Source organism: Centroberyx affinis, unplaced genomic scaffold (genome assembly GCF_046629955.1).
Source record: "Centroberyx affinis isolate AG114_WGS23_722 - 3 ecotype Tasmania unplaced genomic scaffold, CSIRO-AGI_Caff_v1 ptg002483l_1, whole genome shotgun sequence".
NCBI classification, from domain to species: domain Eukaryota; kingdom Metazoa; phylum Chordata; class Actinopteri; order Beryciformes; family Berycidae; genus Centroberyx; species Centroberyx affinis.
The window spans coordinates 413,598-433,108 of record NW_027280713.1 but is presented as its reverse complement, the minus strand read 5'-3'; the positions used below and the strand labels follow the sequence as shown (position 1 = coordinate 433,108).

The window sequence follows — 19,511 nt, the reverse complement described above, 5'->3', positions numbered from 1 at the left end:
TTGTAGGGGAAGTGGACGTAGGGCAAAGAGTGGGCAGGGAGTAGAGACAACATTTGGATGCACCACATGTGCAGTGCCATTGTGCAAACTGGGCCCATGTTTCCAAGAGTTTCACGGCATGTTGTAAACAGTCTGCCTGATAATGGGGCTGTTTAAATGCATGGCAGTTGGTTCAAATCATTCCTGAGTCTGCATTTCTAAGGTTGGTACTGTGCTTCTGAGCAATACGTTCGCTGCTGCTGCCACTTGTGGTCGAAAGTTAGACTGCAACAATTTTGTGGTTGATGCACTCAATCAAAATAACTAAATCATTAGAACAAGACCATTTAAAATTTGTTAGTGTCACCTTGCATGTTTTATGACCATAAATGAGCGATATAAGCATATACATTATGTTACTATATGCCTCATCATCCTATCTTCACGTCCACTGAGAATAATACAGTATGTATTATAGAATTATAATTATTGATGCATTAATGTGTAAGCATCACTTTAATGTTGCAGCTGGAAAAGGTGGAGCTGATTTCCACTACTTTATATACTGCTGGGTAGCTTACAAAAGGCAAAAGCAATTAGGCTCTCTGTCTCCGACTTATTTTATTTCTTTATCTAAAAATTGATTCAGTCAGATAGTGATTTATTATGAAAGTAATGCAATTAGCATTACAATTTCAAGCAGTTTCAAGCACTTTATTCAAAATCCAAGCACTTTTCAAACCTTGAAAACACCACATTAAAATTGGTGTTTTGGTAAAAGTGTTTTCAAGGAATTCCAGCACCTGTAGAAACCCTTTAGATGGAACAACAGTGGTTGCTATGGACATATTAATTTAGTTCATGCTCCATCAGCGCTCAACCATAAAAAAAACAAGTGCGGGATGTCCCAGTAGCTCAACCGGTAGAACACGTACAATTAAGGCCGCGGCACATGCCCATGCCCTTTGCTGCATGTCATCCCCTCTCTCTGCACCGTCCTGTTTCTCTTGTCAGTATAATGTTAATTTAGCAATTCCTATTAGCAAAGAATAAACAGAAACATTCATCTGGCATTGAGTTAGGAAACAGTGGCAGTAAATATGGAATAAGCCACCAGACATCTGTATCAAATTCAACAGTTGGCAGGTCTGTAGAAAGAAGCTGGAAAGAAGATAATGTAGGCTTGTTAGTACTAGATTGAAATTAGGTAATACAAAATGAAATTCCTCTTTACAGTTATAAAATGGGCCTAAACATCCGAATTAACCGGACTGTGACTATTGTCATGAGAGACAGTAGCCTAAATGCTCTTTTTTTACTGCAAACAATATTCATGTGAGAGATGAAACATGGAGTTTAAACGCAAGGGAATAAAAAATTGGGCTTTAAATCAATTTTTATTCATTGATCAAGAAGTGTGGTGTTTGATAGCATAGTAGTATTACTACAAGAGCATGAATGAACTGAAAGGATCTAGATGACATCCATTTTTCGCCAGTTGGTGGCGGTGTTGCTCCACAAATGGCTGAGAGAACACATTTCAAATGTAGTTTACCCCTGTAAGTACATTTTTTTTTGTAAATAAACATGTGGGCATTTACTTTTTTACTTATTTAATTATTTGTAAACAATCACCTTAAATGAACAGTTAATCAGCAAAATACACATCATATAGACTTTGTTTAAGGAATTTCCTGTTACATAATCACTTGAGATTTGAGATTGAGAGTTTTTCCTGTTGGCCAAATGTTGTCTTGTCAGAAACCCACAACAACGTAATCTATCTAAACAAAACCAAAACTTGTACCTTTTTTATGCAAGACACTTACCCAAAGGCAGCTTTTATTTTCAAGTCTCAAATGTATTATATGTCAGCCTGACAAGACAGACACACATTTTGACTTCAGTTTCTTCAAGACTGTGCATCCACTGACTGTTGTAGCATGTGAACCATCTGATGTTTCTTGAACTCAGCGCGCTGGGTGTACACTTTACCACAAATCGCACAACGATAAGGCCGTTCGCCCGTGTGGATTAGTCTGTGTAACTTGAGGCTGCTGGACTGAGTAAACCTCCTACCACATATGGTACAACCGTACATTTTCTCCCCTGTGTGCGTGATGTTGTGTTTTCTGAGATTGCTTGGGTTACGGAACTTTTTACCACACTGATCGCAGGTGTAAGGTTTTTCCCCTGTGTGTACGCTCATGTGATATTTGAGTTTGACCATACTGCTGAGATATTTGCCACACACATCACAAACTGGCCGCTGCCCTGGCTTCTGTCCAGTGTGGATTCTCATGTGGTTTTGAAGTGCACTTGCATGACCGCAACGTTTTCCACAGGTCTCACAAACATACGGTCTCTCTCCTGTATGGGTGAGCATGTGGTGCTTGAGAGCGCTTAGGTGACTGCAACCTTTGCCACAAACATCACAGGTAAAAAGTTTTTCTCCAGTGTGCCTACTTAAATGGTTTTGGAGAACACTTAGATTGCTGCATCCAAGGCCAAGCTCATCACAGCAATTATCCTTCTGCATATGAGTCACCCTGTGAGTGGACAAGGACGAGGATGAAAAGAAACGCTCCCCACATATCTCACAGACAAAATCTCTATCTCCTGAATGCAGATTCTCATGATCGGCCAAACTTTGTCTGCACTCGAAGGTCTTGGGGCAAAGTGAGCAGATGAAAGTCTTTTCCAAGGCAGAGCATTTGTGCCTTTGAAGCGCCAACGCCCCTGGAAACTGACCCTCGCAAAACGTGCATGTATGAGTGCACATTTTCTTAACGTTGTGCTGACGCATGTGTCTATTGAAAGTACTCTTGTAGGCAAACTCCGTCCCACATTCTGAGCATTTGAAGAGTTTCTCTCCAGTGTGACGTCTCGCGTGTGCGACAAGCCCCTCTGGCCTGGCAAAACGCTTGCCGCACTGGGAACACAGATGGGGTTTAGAGTGACTCAGAAAGTGCCTGTCGAACCAACATTTCTGAGCAAATGTTTTTTCACAAGACGGACACTTGATTGGCGATATACTAGCCTTCTTCTTTTTGATCTTGGCTGTGATTGTGGTTGCGGTTGAAGTGGAGTCAGTGTCCTGGACAGCATCCTCCTCACTTAGCTCTGAGACTGGCTCTGTGTACGTGGCGTGGGGGTTTTGTTTGTCCGGTAAAGGCTGCAAACCACCGTTTTCTTCCTCTTGTGAGGCAACATTAGCTGCAACAAATGAAAGCGTTTGTTTGGCGACTTGAAACAACGTGCCAAATACAAAGCTATGGGTAAGGTTTTTTATTTTTAGAACAATGAAGCCCATAGTCACACAATATGAAAATTATCATATTATTTAACATTCATAATAGTTGAACATTTTAGTTTTATGGAGATATTATTTTAGAAAGGAGACATTAACAACGGTATATAAGTTGGGGGAAGGATGTGTTGCCTTGAGTATAGAGCTGCAAAGTGGGATTGTGAGTTTTGGTAGGTTGCAAGTAAAATGAGTGTCTTTAGGCATTTTAATCTCTTGTCTCCTCTGCACTGCTAGGGTGTCTGTCAAGTACATTGGAAGTGTTAAGTGTTCCACACAATTCAAAGCTGTTTAAGGAAAGTTAATTTCATATGATATAGCCTAAGTGGTAACGTACCTTGGTTGACATTTCTTTTCCTTCTTGCTGGTGCTAATCCTCCCTCAGTTTTCCTTCTCTTCCGGGAAGAGGCTCTGACAGGTGATTCTGTAATTAAACCACAAGGGAATATGACCGTATTTTATACACAAAAAATGTAAATATTCTTGGGGGGCATGGTGTAGCTTAAGGTAAACCCACTGAAACTCACAACACAAAGACAGTGTATGAACTTATAACCACTTGCCACCTTACAGCCACTTGGGTAGCCAGCCCACTTACGCTTTTTGGGCCCATCCACCCGTCCTGCCTTTGGCTTGACCCTCTTCCGTGTGGTCTTGTCATTCAGCCTGGTCCTCTTCTTTGCAGCAGAAGCAGGTTCAGCTTCACCCATGGACACTTTCAACATCACTGACATTTTCTCCACTGCGGCTTTGCTCCATGTTTCCATGAGGGACGTGAATTGGCTCTGGAAAATTATTGGTAAAAACCGCGCATAAGAGCGAATAATAATAACCAACCAGAGTGAGGAGTTCTTCGTCCTGGTTAGTTATAATTTGTCAGAGCTGGGAGGGGAACAACTGAGCACCACAAGCATTTGTGTTCAAGTTCAAGTCCCAAGTCTGAGTGTAGATTACCAAGTCAAGTCCATGTTATTAATGTCAAGTCTCAAGTCTAAATGTAGAACACCAAGTCAAGTCAGAGCAAATCAAGCATCCAGTATCAATTTAATATCTTAAAGAAAACAGAACGTTTTAATTTCAATGCAATATGGTTTTAATAGGATAAAAACTTGATAAGAACATCATGAGTTTGATTTCTACAAGCAGTTTCTGCTTCAATAAATTCAATCATTCCATACAAATTCAGAAAACAAAATTTAAATTCAGTTTTCTGGTGAAACAAATCTCCTAACTTTAAATCTATGTAATTTAGACATAAACAATACACAAAGATCTTTTGTCAAGACTTTACAAACCTTTTCAAGTCTAGCCTACAAGTCAAAGTCAAGTCCCAAGTCACCAGAATCCAAGTCAAGTTTCAATTATTCCCTTCATGCATCAAGTCAAGTCTCAAGAAATTAAAATTGTGACTTGAGTCTGACTGAAATCCAAGTCATGTGACACGAGTCCCCACCTGTGGTGCTATGGCATAGTTTTCAGCATGAATACGCATTCATTAATTCACATTCATAGGTTTTAACATAGCATTTTTATTTTTTTTTTCGATCATAGCCAGGCAACATAATACCGTTAGCTCCAGTTAGCTCAGACCACAGCTTGGAATCTGTCACTGAGACGAATGGCCTTGTGTTGCCTAGCAGCAGAATAGCCCCGTAAGTGCCCATTCTCAAGCGGAACCAGGAACCAGGTAACCGTGTTTCTGTGTGTGTGTACGTGTGCGAGCCTTTAACCCTACCGTCATGGCTTTGTTAAACTGCTGAGTTCCCTCCAGCAGCGTCATTTCGCTCTCCTCTTCCTCGTTCTTCACAAACGTTACGTGTGAAGTGAGAGCCGAACAGCGCTGCATGGCCATGGCCGAGCACTCGTCAAGAAGTCTCCTGATCTCCGTGACTGCTGCTTCTACCAACGCCTCCATGACAGCGGACATTTGCGTCTGGAAAGTCTCGTGACTAAACATCTTTTATAGAAGTGTTTTAACGTTCACAACAATCTGGCAAACCGCTTCATTTACGCATCTTACGTTAGTTTTCTAGCTAATACTGCCGAAAGGACATAATTCCGACTGCTTTGGGTAAGTTGTGTCAAACTGTCAGCCGTTGAATGTTGTTGTTCCTTATTCCTCTTCTTCGTGTGAGATTTTAAGGGAGACTGGTCGCGTCTCACGAGTGTTGCTGCCCTCGACAGGAAACTAGCGGTATCGTCTTTACAGGGTAAAAAAAATATAATAATCAGAGTGGATATTTTACCATCAGCTATCAGTTTTTGTGTGTATTAGTTTTTGTCAGTGTGCAGGCTTTTTCTGATTTATATTGGACTGTTATGCTGGCCTCTCGCACCTGGCCCACTCCTTGGTAAGCCTTGAGTCAAGAGTGCAAACTTTTTTGATAATATTGACCATAAGCTATCAGCCAAGTGTTGGTAATTTGGCTGTTGCTCCTAAATTTGCCTACTCCCATTACTTTTGTAATGTAAAAAGCATTTTGGCTGGTAAAATAGTAAAAGCGGCTGCTGAATTTTGGGATCCAAACAGAAGAAAGTTTGGTTTTATTCCAGAAGCCATAAGACTTGTATTGAATTATCTTGATCTTGATCATCATGATCCTTTCTCACAGCATAAATGCACTCGCACTTTCTTCTGGACTGGACAGAATTGCATAGTAGCCTATCTATTATATTGTGGCCTAGCCATTGTTTTTTAATTTTTATATTTATAATTTATTTTATATCTTTTATATGTTGTTTTCTTCTTGTCTTTATGTGTATGAGTGATTGTTGTATTGTGGTCTCTTGTTGTTTATGAACTCGCTTGCCTTGAATTGCCCCTTGAGGGATGAATAAAGTATTTTGATTGATTGATTGATTGATTGATTGATTGATTGATCCACCACAGTGGCCAGTAGCCTATTAAAGTAAAGTAGTTAGTTTCTTGCTCAAGTAACAATCCATTTTAGTCAAATCCCCTACAGATTTATTGATGAATTTATTATTATTACTGTTATTTTTATTATTGTTATTATTGATAAAAGAATCATCCCCATCCATTCAAACAAGCATTTTCATTCAGATTCTTTCCTTCAAAATATCCCTCTCAGTATTTCCTGTAGGCCCCTAGATCAAGCCTTATCACATCTTTAATATCTAAAAGTTCCCTGTCTGCATTAATCAGACTCTCTTTCTACCTCCTTTGTGTTCATAGTGGGCTCAATGAAGGCAAGAATTCCCATTTTCTTGAGGAAAATAAATCAGAATCACTTTAATTGCCCTAGATAACCAATAATGACCAATAGTGTATTGCTAATGCAGAATTGGCCCAGTGTACCATGAAGAAGTTGTTGGATAGAATGATGAGCATGAAATGAAATATGAACATGATGGGTTTATATTAATTTGAATAAAAGCCACTTGGGTAATCATAAATAGCAGGGTAATAAATACTGACAGTAGGAGTCCAAAGACTGGGGGGGGCAGCAGAGGATGAAAACAATGTACAGGAATATTCTTGGTGGCACTGCTGCAGAATAATATAGACAATATTTCATAGAAGATACTGTGGATTATGGAATATAGACAAAAGGATGGTGGTCATAGTATAATCAATACCACTCAATATTCAATATTCAGTAACTGGATGACACTTTATATTGAATATTGTACTTTTCATTTCACGCAAACTATAAATACTTCAGTTAAAGTAGAATTCTGAGTGGAGGACTTTCTGCAGAAGACCAGTCTATCAAAAGATTTTTGCTTTTACTAGAGAAAAAGATTTGAGTTCATCTGCCACCACTGTATAAAGTCAGAAAGACATGCCCTTACTATCCATACTTATATGGATAGCATCTTACATAACAGTATACTTCAATAGTAATCAATCAATAGTACTTCAATAATAATCAAAGTTAAGCTTTTTTGCATCCTTCATTATGTACAAGTAATATATAAACATACAAAACATTTAGAGCTTTAGATGTGACTGTCACAGATTTGACTGTAACATAATGTCAACCCTTTATTAATTAATATAGGCCTAACTGTTGACCGATCAGGATTTCCAATTATATCATTTTATGCAACCTTATAGGCTTTGTTCTCTATTGAAAGCCTTGTATAGACTACAGCATATTCAGCATTGCCTTTCTACCTCAAGATGTCTCCACAGATTATTTGCATGGTATTAATGGCAAAACGTTGGAGTGTTGACTAGACTCCTGTTCCTGCTGAACTGAGCCAGTGTGTTGATCGAACTGCTGTCAGTTCAGGAGGCACAAGAGGGAGGCCAGATGTACAACTTTCCTCAAGGCTCGCTGAGAAAGGCTTCACTTTCCATACAGAATTTTATGTAAAATTACAGAGTACATTCAATTAAACATGGATTTAATTTCCATGTAAAACATAATTCTTTAATGAGTCTAATTACTTGCAGGCTGCTAAAGATGAAATTGAGTTCTTGCAGTGTCTTTTTCCCCTATTAACTTTATTTTACATGATAGTTTATGACATTATCTATTAAAATTACTGCTGAGGAAAAGTTCCTGATTTTAATTATGGCAGAGAGAGTCAAGCCAAAACGTTTAGACAGGACCGCTCCTTTTTCATGGCTATAGGATGGGGGTCTTGTTAGATGATAATGACAATCCCAAAGTGTATCCACAAAGGCTTTAGTCTTCCTGGGATTATTCTTAAAAAAATAAAAATCAGCATGTGGTACACAGATATCCATCCTTTTGTCACATATTGTTTTGGTTGCTTCTACTGACGCACTCAAGTTGCTCTCATCTATTGAAAAACATTCACATTTTGGTAATTTAGTTAATGCTGTGCAGTAACTTGCATATATACTGTATATAAGGCCAGACAACTGATAAATAACAGGAGTGCTTTGTTGAACCTTTTAAAACACAACATCTATAAACAGTTTTCTCCTCACTACAGACCCTTTGATTCACTCTAAAAGAATAGCTATACACAGATTGGGCCATGTCCTTAAACATGAGTTCAGTATAATTTTAGAATACATCTATATGCTTAACTTTAAGATGGACTAACTTATATCAGCTTTCACAGACATAAAAGCTTAAAATAGTCTTAGAATGAACCTACTGTACAACCTTGATCTACATCAAGTTAACCAGATTGTATAAAATAAGATTAGAGTTACTCCAGGACTAAGTGGAGGCTCATCAGGTTTAACTTAAAGATTAAAGTTGTTGGTCAGTGGAGTGTGCTATGGCAGCGATGACCACTTAACACCAATAGAGCCCAAAGAGTTTAAACACAAATTGGTTGAGGGTTTCTTTGAGCCAGAAGGCGGGTGAAGAATTTTCATAATTGAATTCAATTTCATTCTTGAAATTCTCACTTTTTCCAGTTTTTGTACAAAGTCCTTTGATTTCATTCAGTTTTTTTATGTAAATCATTTTAATAACATTTTTGATATACTGTATATGCTATCTGTGATTCATTTGTTTGATCTTAGCCAAGACCCAACAACAACCCAAAATAAATGCATTTACTGATATTTCTGGGAAACTGACCTCAGAAGTTATTTTTAGTTCCCAGGACACCAGATGTCTGATCAGTGAACCAAATCAAGTGACTGCAGTATTTTGTATCCAAATTCATGACCTTTCGCACTTCCCCATCATCTCTGTACAAGTGAAGAACTTAGCCACTGTGAACAAAATGCTGAGACTCCCTGTTCAGCAGTCAACCAAGCTCTGCACCTGATCAGAAACAGCAGATACACACACACGGCAACACACCCGCACTCAGGCAAACACACATAAGATACACACATATAATACACACTGCTCCAGCGTTCTTGCCTCAGATGAGTTTGCCGATGTGCAAGGGCTGATCCGTGCTCTATAACATCTTGAAAAGAAAATGATAAAACATAGTAGATTAGCAGGAGGTGTGACACTCTCTCAGGATCAAAAATATCTGTCTGTCTGTCAGTCCTCTCTCAGATAAGTTTCCAGAAGCAGTGGCTCGGACCATAGCAGTGTGGTAATCCCTGGCAATGTGATTTTCATCTTCTGTCCCAAATCAGCATGCCAGAGACCCGCACAGCCACGGCAAGGAGGAGACTCGCTTCTCCGGGAAAACTCTGCAACTCTTTCTCCTTCGCTGTATACAGTCGATACTCTCCTTTCTCCTCTCCTTTCTCTCACGTTCCATTCTCTTCGTTCCTCCCTCCCTCCCCCCCTCCTCCCCTTTTCAGTCTCCCATGCTCGGTTTAACTTTGGGTATTTCCCTCATTAACTGCTACGCCTATATCAGGAACTCTGGAGAGGGCTGAGGAAGTTTGGGTCTGAAATAAGATGATAACATGCTCCTCTGATAATTATTATTAATGGTAATTGCCCTTCTTTTCACTTGGTACGCATATGTCGTAGCGGGTGTGAGGGCATTCAGGGACGCAAGCTCAGAAAGTCACTCATGAAATACAAAACTTTTCTGCCTGGCTCTATTGTCTCAGCGCTGCAGCCTTGACTGTTGCCCTTCTTACTATTTATGCTGGAGATTGAGAGATATAAGCTTGATCTAGTGTTTCACTCATTGTACAGTGAGTCACCCTGGATAAGAGTGTCAGCTAAATGTCTAAAATATACAGTAAATTTTAGTGTAAAATAGTGATAGGGATCAGCACAACAGCTTCAATATGTTCTCCTATGTCACAGAAAGCATAGTAGGTCAAAGAAACTAATGATGCCATCAGAGAAAGGAGATTTTAGAAGTAGGGAAGTTGGCCCAGAATTTTTGGTTCTGGCCTCCACATGGTATAGATACTGAGTTACATGTTATTCATAAAAAAAAGCTCTCAAGTAGGCCAGTTTTGAGGCCAAGGGCTGTTCAGCTGGCAACACACGGAGCAAGGTGCATTGTTTTGCAAGATAATGCTACTGCCACATACCAGCAATACTTCCAGGGTTGCATGCAACCAAACCCAGCTGTGCCTGGTCTGCCTCGCCCCTGCATTCCCGCGTGAGAAGAGAGGCGGTGTGACCTGTCAGCGGTGCTCCGTGCAGAGGCCCTGGCTCTCATCATGCTCTTTTATTGGTCCTGACGGGGGACTCGCGGTGCATGGGAGCACCACCTACACCGCTTAATGAGAAGCATAAAGTTCCCTCGTGGCAACACATGTCCCCAGCAGGAGGTTAGGGGAAGAAGAAGAAGAAGATGAGAAAGAAGAAGATGAGGAAGAAGGAGAAGATGATTAAGAGCAGAATAAAGGACAGTCTCTAACTCTGAGCGCAATTCATGGCAAATTGGCAAATCCGGGTCATATAATAATTTACAGTTGTCGCCTTAAAAAAAAGTCTTCAAAAAGTCATCTTTTAAATTGATGATGTGCTTTGAAATTTTATTATGGGTTTTGAATAGGTTTTACAGGCCATAGAGAAACCATCTAATCCTTCAATTCAGTTAAAGACATTAAAATCACCATTATTTATTTTCCACAACAGCAACAATTCCTTATTATTTTTAATTGTTTTGGCCTGTTTTGGTGCCAGGTGGGTTGGGTCGGCCACACAGGACAATACAAAATGCCAAGAAGTTAAGACAATTACAGGAAAGTAGTTATGTACCTCTTTTTGACTGACAACTCACCTGACATGTAAATTGTCCAGCTGCAGTATACCCCACCCATTTGGTACTGCAGGCACATTGAAAGTTGAGCGGTGACGGATACACACACACCCTAAAACGTTCAAATAATCTCAGATTAAACTTGTGTGCACAAACACACATAGGCACTGATGTAGAAACAGAAACACATGCACATGGTGTTGACAAGAGCAGGATTTGAGTGAAGTCATGACCCTGCAGGGTTGATAGTGATCTTTCTGGTTGTAATCATGTCATTATTTGTCCGGGCCTGAAACAAATTACCATGCATTTTAAATAATCGACTCTTAAATAATTGACTCTGCAGACTCTTTGTTAGTGAAAATACAGTATGCAATGCTGTGCGTGTGACAACAGTGTTCACATATTAAGCAAGGAATCATTCTCAACTGATGCATCTGAAAATTAGTGAAGAAATAAACAGCCCATGAGCAACAATCATTGGTGCCAACAGTGCATAAATTATCTCATCAGCCAATCGGTAATGATTTATGGTTTGTGACAGCACTCCACAGCTGCCAATTAAACCTATTACTCATCCCAGCTCCTCGTGTCACATAAATGATTTCGGCGATAAATTCCCAATTCTTAGTCAATCCCTGTGAGAATTCATGTTCCCAGTTTGAACACACTCAAGCAGCTAAAAGTTAACACAACATGCTCGGGCTTATACGCTGAAGTATAATGTGACCCGTACGGTTACCAGTGCGTGTGACTGCTTGAGCTCGCTTAATGGGAATCACACTACAATAACACCCTGGATTCTGCTTGCCAGGGTTTCACTTTTAACATGTTTGATCCAGAGAGGCATGGCGTAACTTGACATACCTAGCGTGATCTTGGCATGTGACCCCCACCAGCTGTTCAGCCCCCCCCCCCTCTGCCCTCCGAACCCCTGGGAGAGAAAGTCATGCTTGATTTGGTGGGTTGAGGTACGCGGCCTCTATGAATGGTGGGAGACTCAATGACCGGAGCATCGTGTTTTAAGCATTAGGCGAACTTACAATGATTGCTGTGGTGGAAGAAGTTTAAATTCAACATTGCCAACATTGCAAGCTACTATGCTCTTTTACTGGATAACAGATATTCCTGTGACCCTACCAACTGAGCAAAGGTTGCATCAATTAGCTGTTTAAAAGACGTTTATAGGTGTCTAGGCTAAAATGAGGCTACATAAGGTTTAAAAGTGAAAGTTTAGTAGTTTAGTTTAGACACCTACGTCTTAGCTTAGTACATATGGACTTCTCTGGTGCGTATTTTTTATATTTACAGCTGTTAATGCATTTTTAACTACGTAATAACATATTTACTGCTCGGGCTATACATAGCCAAAAATATGCTGGGCTATATGAGAGCTAAAGCATAGGCGTGATGTTGAAACCACGTCTTGTGCTCAGTGATTAGAATGATTAAATATGATAGTATGAAGCAACATAAAGGGCAGCATGATCAGATCACTTAGAAAAACTTCTTTATTATCACACTCACAGTCTCGAGCTCTCTTGCAGATAGCTGCAAGGAATGTGGAAACGGGTTTAATACAGTTGAAGAGTTTTGTTAAAAAAAATGTGACATTCCCCATTTGTAAGAAAAGGACATTTACTCTTACAAATTGAATCTTGGCACAAAATTACAGCAAAGTAAGTTCGCAAGTGACGTGGCGCTGATGGCTGCCTATCAGTTTGTTAGTTTCCTAGTCTGGTAACTTTGTATCCTTTTGTACTTTAATATGAGCTTCTATATTATGTGTCGATTTATTATTTTTTCTTTTTTATCTCATAATGTGTGCCTTTTAAACTAAATATTATTGTGATGCCGATGTATTTTAGACATTTCAGACTTGTCAGCTAAAAGTTATTGGTTAACAAAATTATATAACTTTTACTGACACTTAAATTTTAGACATACTGAATATGAATTTAAATTGAGTTTTTTTTGTTAATGGTTGGATAGGATTTTGGGAACAAACACTACAATCTGAACACAGCACAGACCTCTTCCTTCGTTTCCCCTTCCCCCAAGACTGAGCGCTGCCCAACCTGAACGCATGACACCCGCAGCACCGCACTCATCAGTCGGCCCTGTGGGCGGCATGGGATCATGTGAAAGTGCTTTGATCAGCACGTACATGCCGGCTCCAATGCTGTGTGCTCTCTCTCTCTCTCCTTGCAAATGTTCAACACACAGCAATGCGTCTGATCTAAGGCACACACACACACACACACACACATACCCACACAAACAACTGGACATACATACACACAATTGGGCATACATTCACATCCGGACACACATCCGGATACACTCACATGCATGCGAGCCTTTATACATGAACACACAAGACATTCATGTCCTGATGAAGTTTTGGCTGTACTGCAGAAGCCTTTGTGTGTGTGTGTGTGTGTTTGTGTGTGTGTGTGTGTGTGTCCTGGCCTCTTTCACCCTGTGCTGAGCCACTGACTTTTGTAAAAAAGCACAAATGAGACTTCACTTCCTGTGTGGCTGACTCACTCGATGACTCTGAAACATCTGTGACAAACCAGCCGCCAAACAGCAGCTCTAGTCAGGTGTCCTGCTGTCCCGGCAGGTTAAAGCACAAATCCTATCTGTGGTGTGGTTAGGGTTTGTCCCATCATTCCTGTCGCTCTCCAGGATTTTTCTAATAAAACAGAAATGCCTTAAAATAATCTAGAAAAAATTGTTTAAAATAGAAGACTAAGTTATTGAGTCATCAATTAAGCCATTTTTAGTAGATTGATAAAAAAACAGACCCTAACACACCTTTCTAAAGTTCACCCAATCATAACCTTTGGACATGAATCCATATGATGAAGACATGCATTTTTTCCCCCCAAGTTGTTTCTCTTGGGGGGATAGGTGGAATGGTAGTGAGAAAGAAAGGTAAAAAGGCGCAGACATAAAGAAAAAGAAAAACAAAGAGTGCAATGGTAGTGAGAAAGAAAGGTGAGAAGGCGCAGACGTAAAGAAAAACAAAAACAAAGAAAGTGTGAATAACCTCAGACCAGCAGACAAATCAGAAGTCGTTCTTACTTACCACAAAGCACCTGTCACCGTCTCCTGTTCTCTCTCATGCTTTGCTCCATACTGGCTCATTGAGGAGTTCTCCCGTCCCATCTGAAGTCTGAAGCCTCCTCTGGCCTTTCTTCATATACCTCTCTCTCTCTTTCTCTCTCTCTCTCTCCTTCTCTCTCTCTCCCACATGGGGCCTGGTTTCACTTTTGAGGTGTGACGTGTACAGAGACAGCCTGAGACAGGAATTTTACATTCTGGCTGCACGTATCTAATGAACTTGCCAATAATCATGGAGATCAGTCAGTAACTGCTGCAATTGTTTCAGGCTATTTGACTGTATTGTTTTTCTCGAGTGCCATTTGTTATGTTGCAGCAAAAGAGATGAAAATGCCCTCTTACTGGCTGGGAGACCTGGAGGTTAAAGAGAATGTCCCATAACTGGATGTCCCATAAGCGTGATCCTCGCAACAGCCAAAGTCAATCAAAGACAGTGAATCCTTTGCAGGCCCTCTGACCCAATATGACACATTACATATTGCCATTGTCAAGTGAAAACCTCATGACTCCAATTTTGGTGCATGTTTGGTCCATGTTTTTACTTAAATTGAAGGATTACATGCTCCTCTATGGGTTGAGAAAGTTCTACGACCCAAAAAAAAAAGCATGGTAAAACTAAAAAAAAAGCTGAAAACAAAGCTGTTTCTTAGTCTCTGAAAAGTTGACATTTTGGAGATACGCGGTTTTCACAGGCAACAACAGCATTATCCTAGATGTGTCTCAGAGGAATATGCAAAGAAACAAACTTATTACCTTATTACATTGTCTGAAATTTCTGGTAACTGAAGAGCTTTAAAATTAAATGAAGCTAAACATGACTTACCATCATCACTGTGTGCGCTGGTGAAACGCTGGTGGTCTCTTCATGTCGTCCCTTCATCCATGCATCACACTGACACACTGCTCGCTGGCTGCCTTCTTTTGGGACCAGAATGCCACATGCAGGAGGAAGGAGTGGGCCGAGACTGACGCCTTTCACTCCTTTATAAATCAGGCTTTATGAGTTGACATAGTGTCGTTTGTGCATTACTCCTAACTCCAAAACAATTCAAAGAACAGTTTGTTGGTCTGTCTCCCACTGACACAAAGCAGCCCATTCAGCTTGGCTCTGTGAGTAGGAAGTCATGTTTTGTACCTCCTTCTCTCTCTCTGTCTCTCTGTCTCTCTCTCTCTCTCTCTCTCTCTCTCTCTCTCTCTCCTTTAGTCTTTCTTTGTCAAATCTAAGGCTGTGGAACATGTTTTTATTCAAGTTGTGCACTGAAAGGCTCCTCGAACCTGATTATTTCTCAATGGAGCTGATAATAAGTAGCTGTAATTGGCAGCCATGGTTGGCTGGAGGTGAGGGAAGCAGCTGATTCAAATCTCCAGACCGGCTGGGAAAATCCAGATGGGGAAATCAGATGAGCAAGGCTACAACTAACTACTACTGAGATGCCCTTGAGCAAGGCACTTAACCCGCAGTTGCTTCAGTGTTACCGATCAGCGGCCGAAATCTGCGAAACTGCATGAATGTGAACCAGGTGTTGGTGAAAGACAGAGCATGCATGTCTAACAAACCTTTCCTGAGTGAATAGAAGTTAAAAGAATGTATCACTTTATCTCACAGTAATGCTGCAGGCTAGAGAGGAATACAGGAAGATATACTGTAGAGGAAAAAAGGAGAGAGAAGAGTGCAACCCCTCAGATGGCCAGCAGATGCCTGTCTTGCTTTACTTTTCATGTATAAAACTAATAGCTTATTTGACTATGGAGAAAAATGCCCAAAGTTCAGCAGAGCCTTAATTTCTGTAAACCTCACAGCTTTTATTTAAACTTATTCAATTATTATATTAGCAAAAGACCTTGCCTTATCTCTCGAATCGTACCTTTTGTTAATCCTATTTTCATAAATCCTTTCATCTTCATGTTATATTATTATGTGTGTACATGTGCAGTTGGGCACAATCAAAATAAACAAATAAGTTTTAAGTGTAGAAATGACACTCCTCACATTGTAAATGTTAATAAAATTTTCAAAGTGGTGGTGAATTTATCCTATTTTTTTAGTTTATGCAAGGCAGGCGTCAGTCTGGGAACTCCCCCCATGTGTCTGTCCAGCTCTCCTCCCTCTCCTCATCTTTCTATCCTTCACCACTCTGAGCTTCACACCTCCTCTGGGCATTTATGAAGCACATCCAGGACACCGGAGGCCCAGCAGACGTGGATTTAACTACACATGGCATGGGACTCCTGAACCTGACCAGCCGCCGTCTGAAGCTACAGATCTGGTTGTGGGTTCTTGAGTTTTAAGATCTAGACCTTTCTGAGCAGCTTGCTGGATCACACATCAGAAAGGGACTTTGAGTCTTGGTCCATCAAAGGCGAATCGAGGAGGATCCCAGCGTAGCAGGGCTATGAGGGTGAGCCAAGTGCTACAACTGTCCGTTTTACTGGTGGGCCTCTGCCTGGCCCACAGTACCACACCACCTGGCAAGCCCTCCTCCACGCAGGAGGAGGGTCAGGTTCCCGTGTCCCACCTGAAGATGCTGTCGCTGGGGCTGGTTCACCTGCTGCAGGGGGTGGAGGAGCACGCTGGGCGTCTGGGCAGGCAGGGAGAGCAGGTGGCAGCAGAGGTGGAGGGGGCCTCCAAGAGTCTGGAGAGTCTGCGTAAGCAGGGTTTACAAGCAGGCAGGACGCACAGGCAGGTGAGAAAGGATCTTTCAGACTCGTAATTGTTTTGCAAACTTTTTTTCTGAGGACCCATGATTGACTAAGGAGAAAGATGCTTTTTTGCACTAATGAGAAATCTCATGATGCAAAATTTGCCCTGTTTTTACTCATCTAACCCACAAGCCTACAGCATTTCATTCAACCTACTTTCGATTTTTGGCACTTGGTAAAATTACCCTGACACAACATTGTTAGTAGCTTTAAATATGAGGATTGGAGTCAATTAATGAATGAACTCATGAATTCCAACTCAATTGAGGAATTGGAATTTCAGGGAGTTGAATTTAATTCAATGAAATTCTTGAAATTCCATGTTTGTTTGTTTGTTTGTTTGTTTCTTACCACATATCTGAGATTATACGGAGTGTATCAATGCTGAATATCATAAAATGTTAAAGGTACCTTTCAGGTGGTATTTGATGCATAACATGTAATCGTAATACATACATTATTATTGACTGTATTTGATTTGTTTGATTTGATTTGTCTTTTATTTGATTTATAATGTTTGATTTATAATGTTTAGCAAGTCAAAACAGCCTCTCTTAGAAGTGGAATATCATGGAATTTAATGGGTGCAAGTCCAGATCCAGGAATTGAAGTGGAATTTACCATGCATTCTCAGTAATGTGATGTTCTCCAGGTGAGGAAGGACCTGCAGCTGCTGAGTGCCAAGGGGGACAGGCTGCAGAGGGTGGTCCAGGATCTGCAGAGGGGGCTGGGGGATCTGGTGACCGAGCAGGGAGTCCTGGACCTCCGGATGAGCCAGATCCTCCAGAGGGTGAGCAGGGTGACAGAGCCGGTGTCAGCGGGTCAGACTCAGCTCAACATGAGTCTGATGAAGGTGAGCAAAAATAGAGATAGACTATATATAGCTCATTTGTGTCATATTTTCTTTCACTTGACAGTACAGTATCAGAATCAGAGTCACTGATCAGCAAGTACAATAAATGCAGGCCTTTGTCTTGGTGACTTTGGCAGAGAGACATTTTGACAACTTACAAGATTTCACAGTACATAGCCTTACAAAAAACTAGTTAACTTATCATTTAAAGTATATTTTAAATAGTTTACTTTTGAAGTGTTCTATTTTGTAACTTGTTGGGACTAAATTGGCCCACTTTTTTGTTTTTAAGACACAACCCTGTGATTTTGATAGTCATTTTCTTTTTCTTACTTGAACAGAAAGTTGAGATTGTCATTTACTGTATGTGTTTCATGACACATGAGTCTTTGAAGCTTGTTAAATCCCCCATTGTACAATTTTAAAAATACATTGGGGTCAATGAGAAAAACAGCATTTCTGAAAAAGTTACTTTACTACTTTTTTTTTTCTAACAGTGCTACACATGGACTTTACACTGAGAAGCACATTATATTGCTAACCCATTGCTTATGTAGACTTGTTCTGACAATTAGCCAATAGAGTGATGAAGATTTGGTTTAATTTCTTTCTTTTTGTGATCGTCTGTTATTATTTTGTTGTCCTGGCACAATATGTAGTTTGTTTGTAAGCTTCTGATCGTTTTCTGTACAGTTGAAGTGTCTTATAGAGTGAGACAGTGAAAAACAACTTTTCAACATTTGCTCCCTAACCCTAACCACATATACAAGGTGAAACAATATCTAACACTGGCTATTAGCTAACTAGCTAAAATGAACAAAGGTCAAACTTAAAATTCTCTTGGTGAATAACTTTATTTCAAATTATGAAATAAAACAATCAAATTAAAATTAGCAATGTATTTTTTGTGTATCTCATGTAGTCGTATGCAGATATGTATTAAAGTTTCTGTTCTTTGGTATCTTTGACAGGTTATTGTGGACAAGCAGGCTAGGCGGCTGGCCAACTTGGCTTCAGAGGTTTCAGCCCGAGACAGAATGATCGACAGACGGCTGCAGCACATTGAACACCTGGAAAAACAGGTATGGTGTTTTCAGGTTCCATGCTCACATGTTATTCTCTGATTATAGATCTATAATTGAAGAGTTTTGTAAAATGTCACACCTCCTGGGGGCAGCAGGTCACCTGGTGGTTAGAGCCTAAATCCCTACCAGGGCGCCGTTTCATAGCTAACCCTGACCTCTGACCTCCCTGAAGAGAAACAAGAGAACATTTCCTTACAAGGATAATTGTTATGGGTAGTAGTATTAAAATGATTGCTGGCATGAAAGTGAAACTATCAAAATGAACTGAAGTTATTATATTATATTCAAATATTTGTATTAAGTTTTACAGCTGTTATGCAACAATTGGATGAAATAATAACAAACTTTTTTTCTTTGTTTTTACTTATGATGTCCTTCATTTTATTCAACAATTTGGTATTTTTAATGTTATTTATATTAATTTGTTTTTTGGCCTTGTATCACAGTGCCAACTTGTAAATGAATGAATGAATGAGTTAGATGCAAGCACACACTTACACATTAATACATGCACACACACACACACACACACACAAATGCACATTCATTCACACAAATGGGCGTTCCTTCACAGATCCAAATGCAGACGTGCATGCATTTACACATGAACACACAACAACACATTCATATTCTGAAGTTCCTCTTAGTTATATTCCATTTCTGTTGTTGTATGCTGTTACTGCTGTTGCAACAGTTCAATTTCCCCATGGGTGTCATTACAGTTTCATCTTACCTTATTTTATGTTCTCTTTCACAGTAACAGGAACTTATTTGGCCTATTGTAGATTTGAGCTTATTTAATAACAGGGCCTGTCTTACACTCCCATTAAAATTGTGTAATGACTATTAAATACACAATACATTA

General features: G+C 40.1%; 1 protein-coding gene across 3 annotated transcripts; it reads right to left on the bottom strand.

Moving 5' to 3' along the window:
• Nucleotides 1–1,230: 1,230 nt before the first annotated feature.
• On the bottom strand, nt 1,231–10,378 carry LOC139656495 (oocyte zinc finger protein XlCOF6-like). 3 transcript variants are annotated; one of them, XM_071534096.1, is made up of 4 exons: nt 10,203–10,378; nt 3,885–4,071; nt 3,624–3,710; nt 1,231–3,195 (listed from the first exon to the last, which is right to left on the bottom strand). In XM_071534096.1, the coding sequence occupies exons 2-4, from the start codon at nt 4,051–4,053 to the stop codon at nt 1,892–1,894; spliced, it is 1,560 nt and encodes a 519-aa protein (XP_071390197.1). In that variant the 5' UTR covers nt 4,054–4,071; nt 10,203–10,378; the 3' UTR covers nt 1,231–1,891. The 3 variants fall into 3 exon arrangements, with proteins under 3 accessions (XP_071390197.1, XP_071390198.1, XP_071390196.1); XM_071534097.1 differs by lacking the exon at nt 10,203–10,378 and adding an exon at nt 8,821–9,190; XM_071534095.1 differs by lacking the exon at nt 10,203–10,378 and adding an exon at nt 5,022–5,454.
• Nucleotides 10,379–19,511: the final 9,133 nt, after the last annotated feature.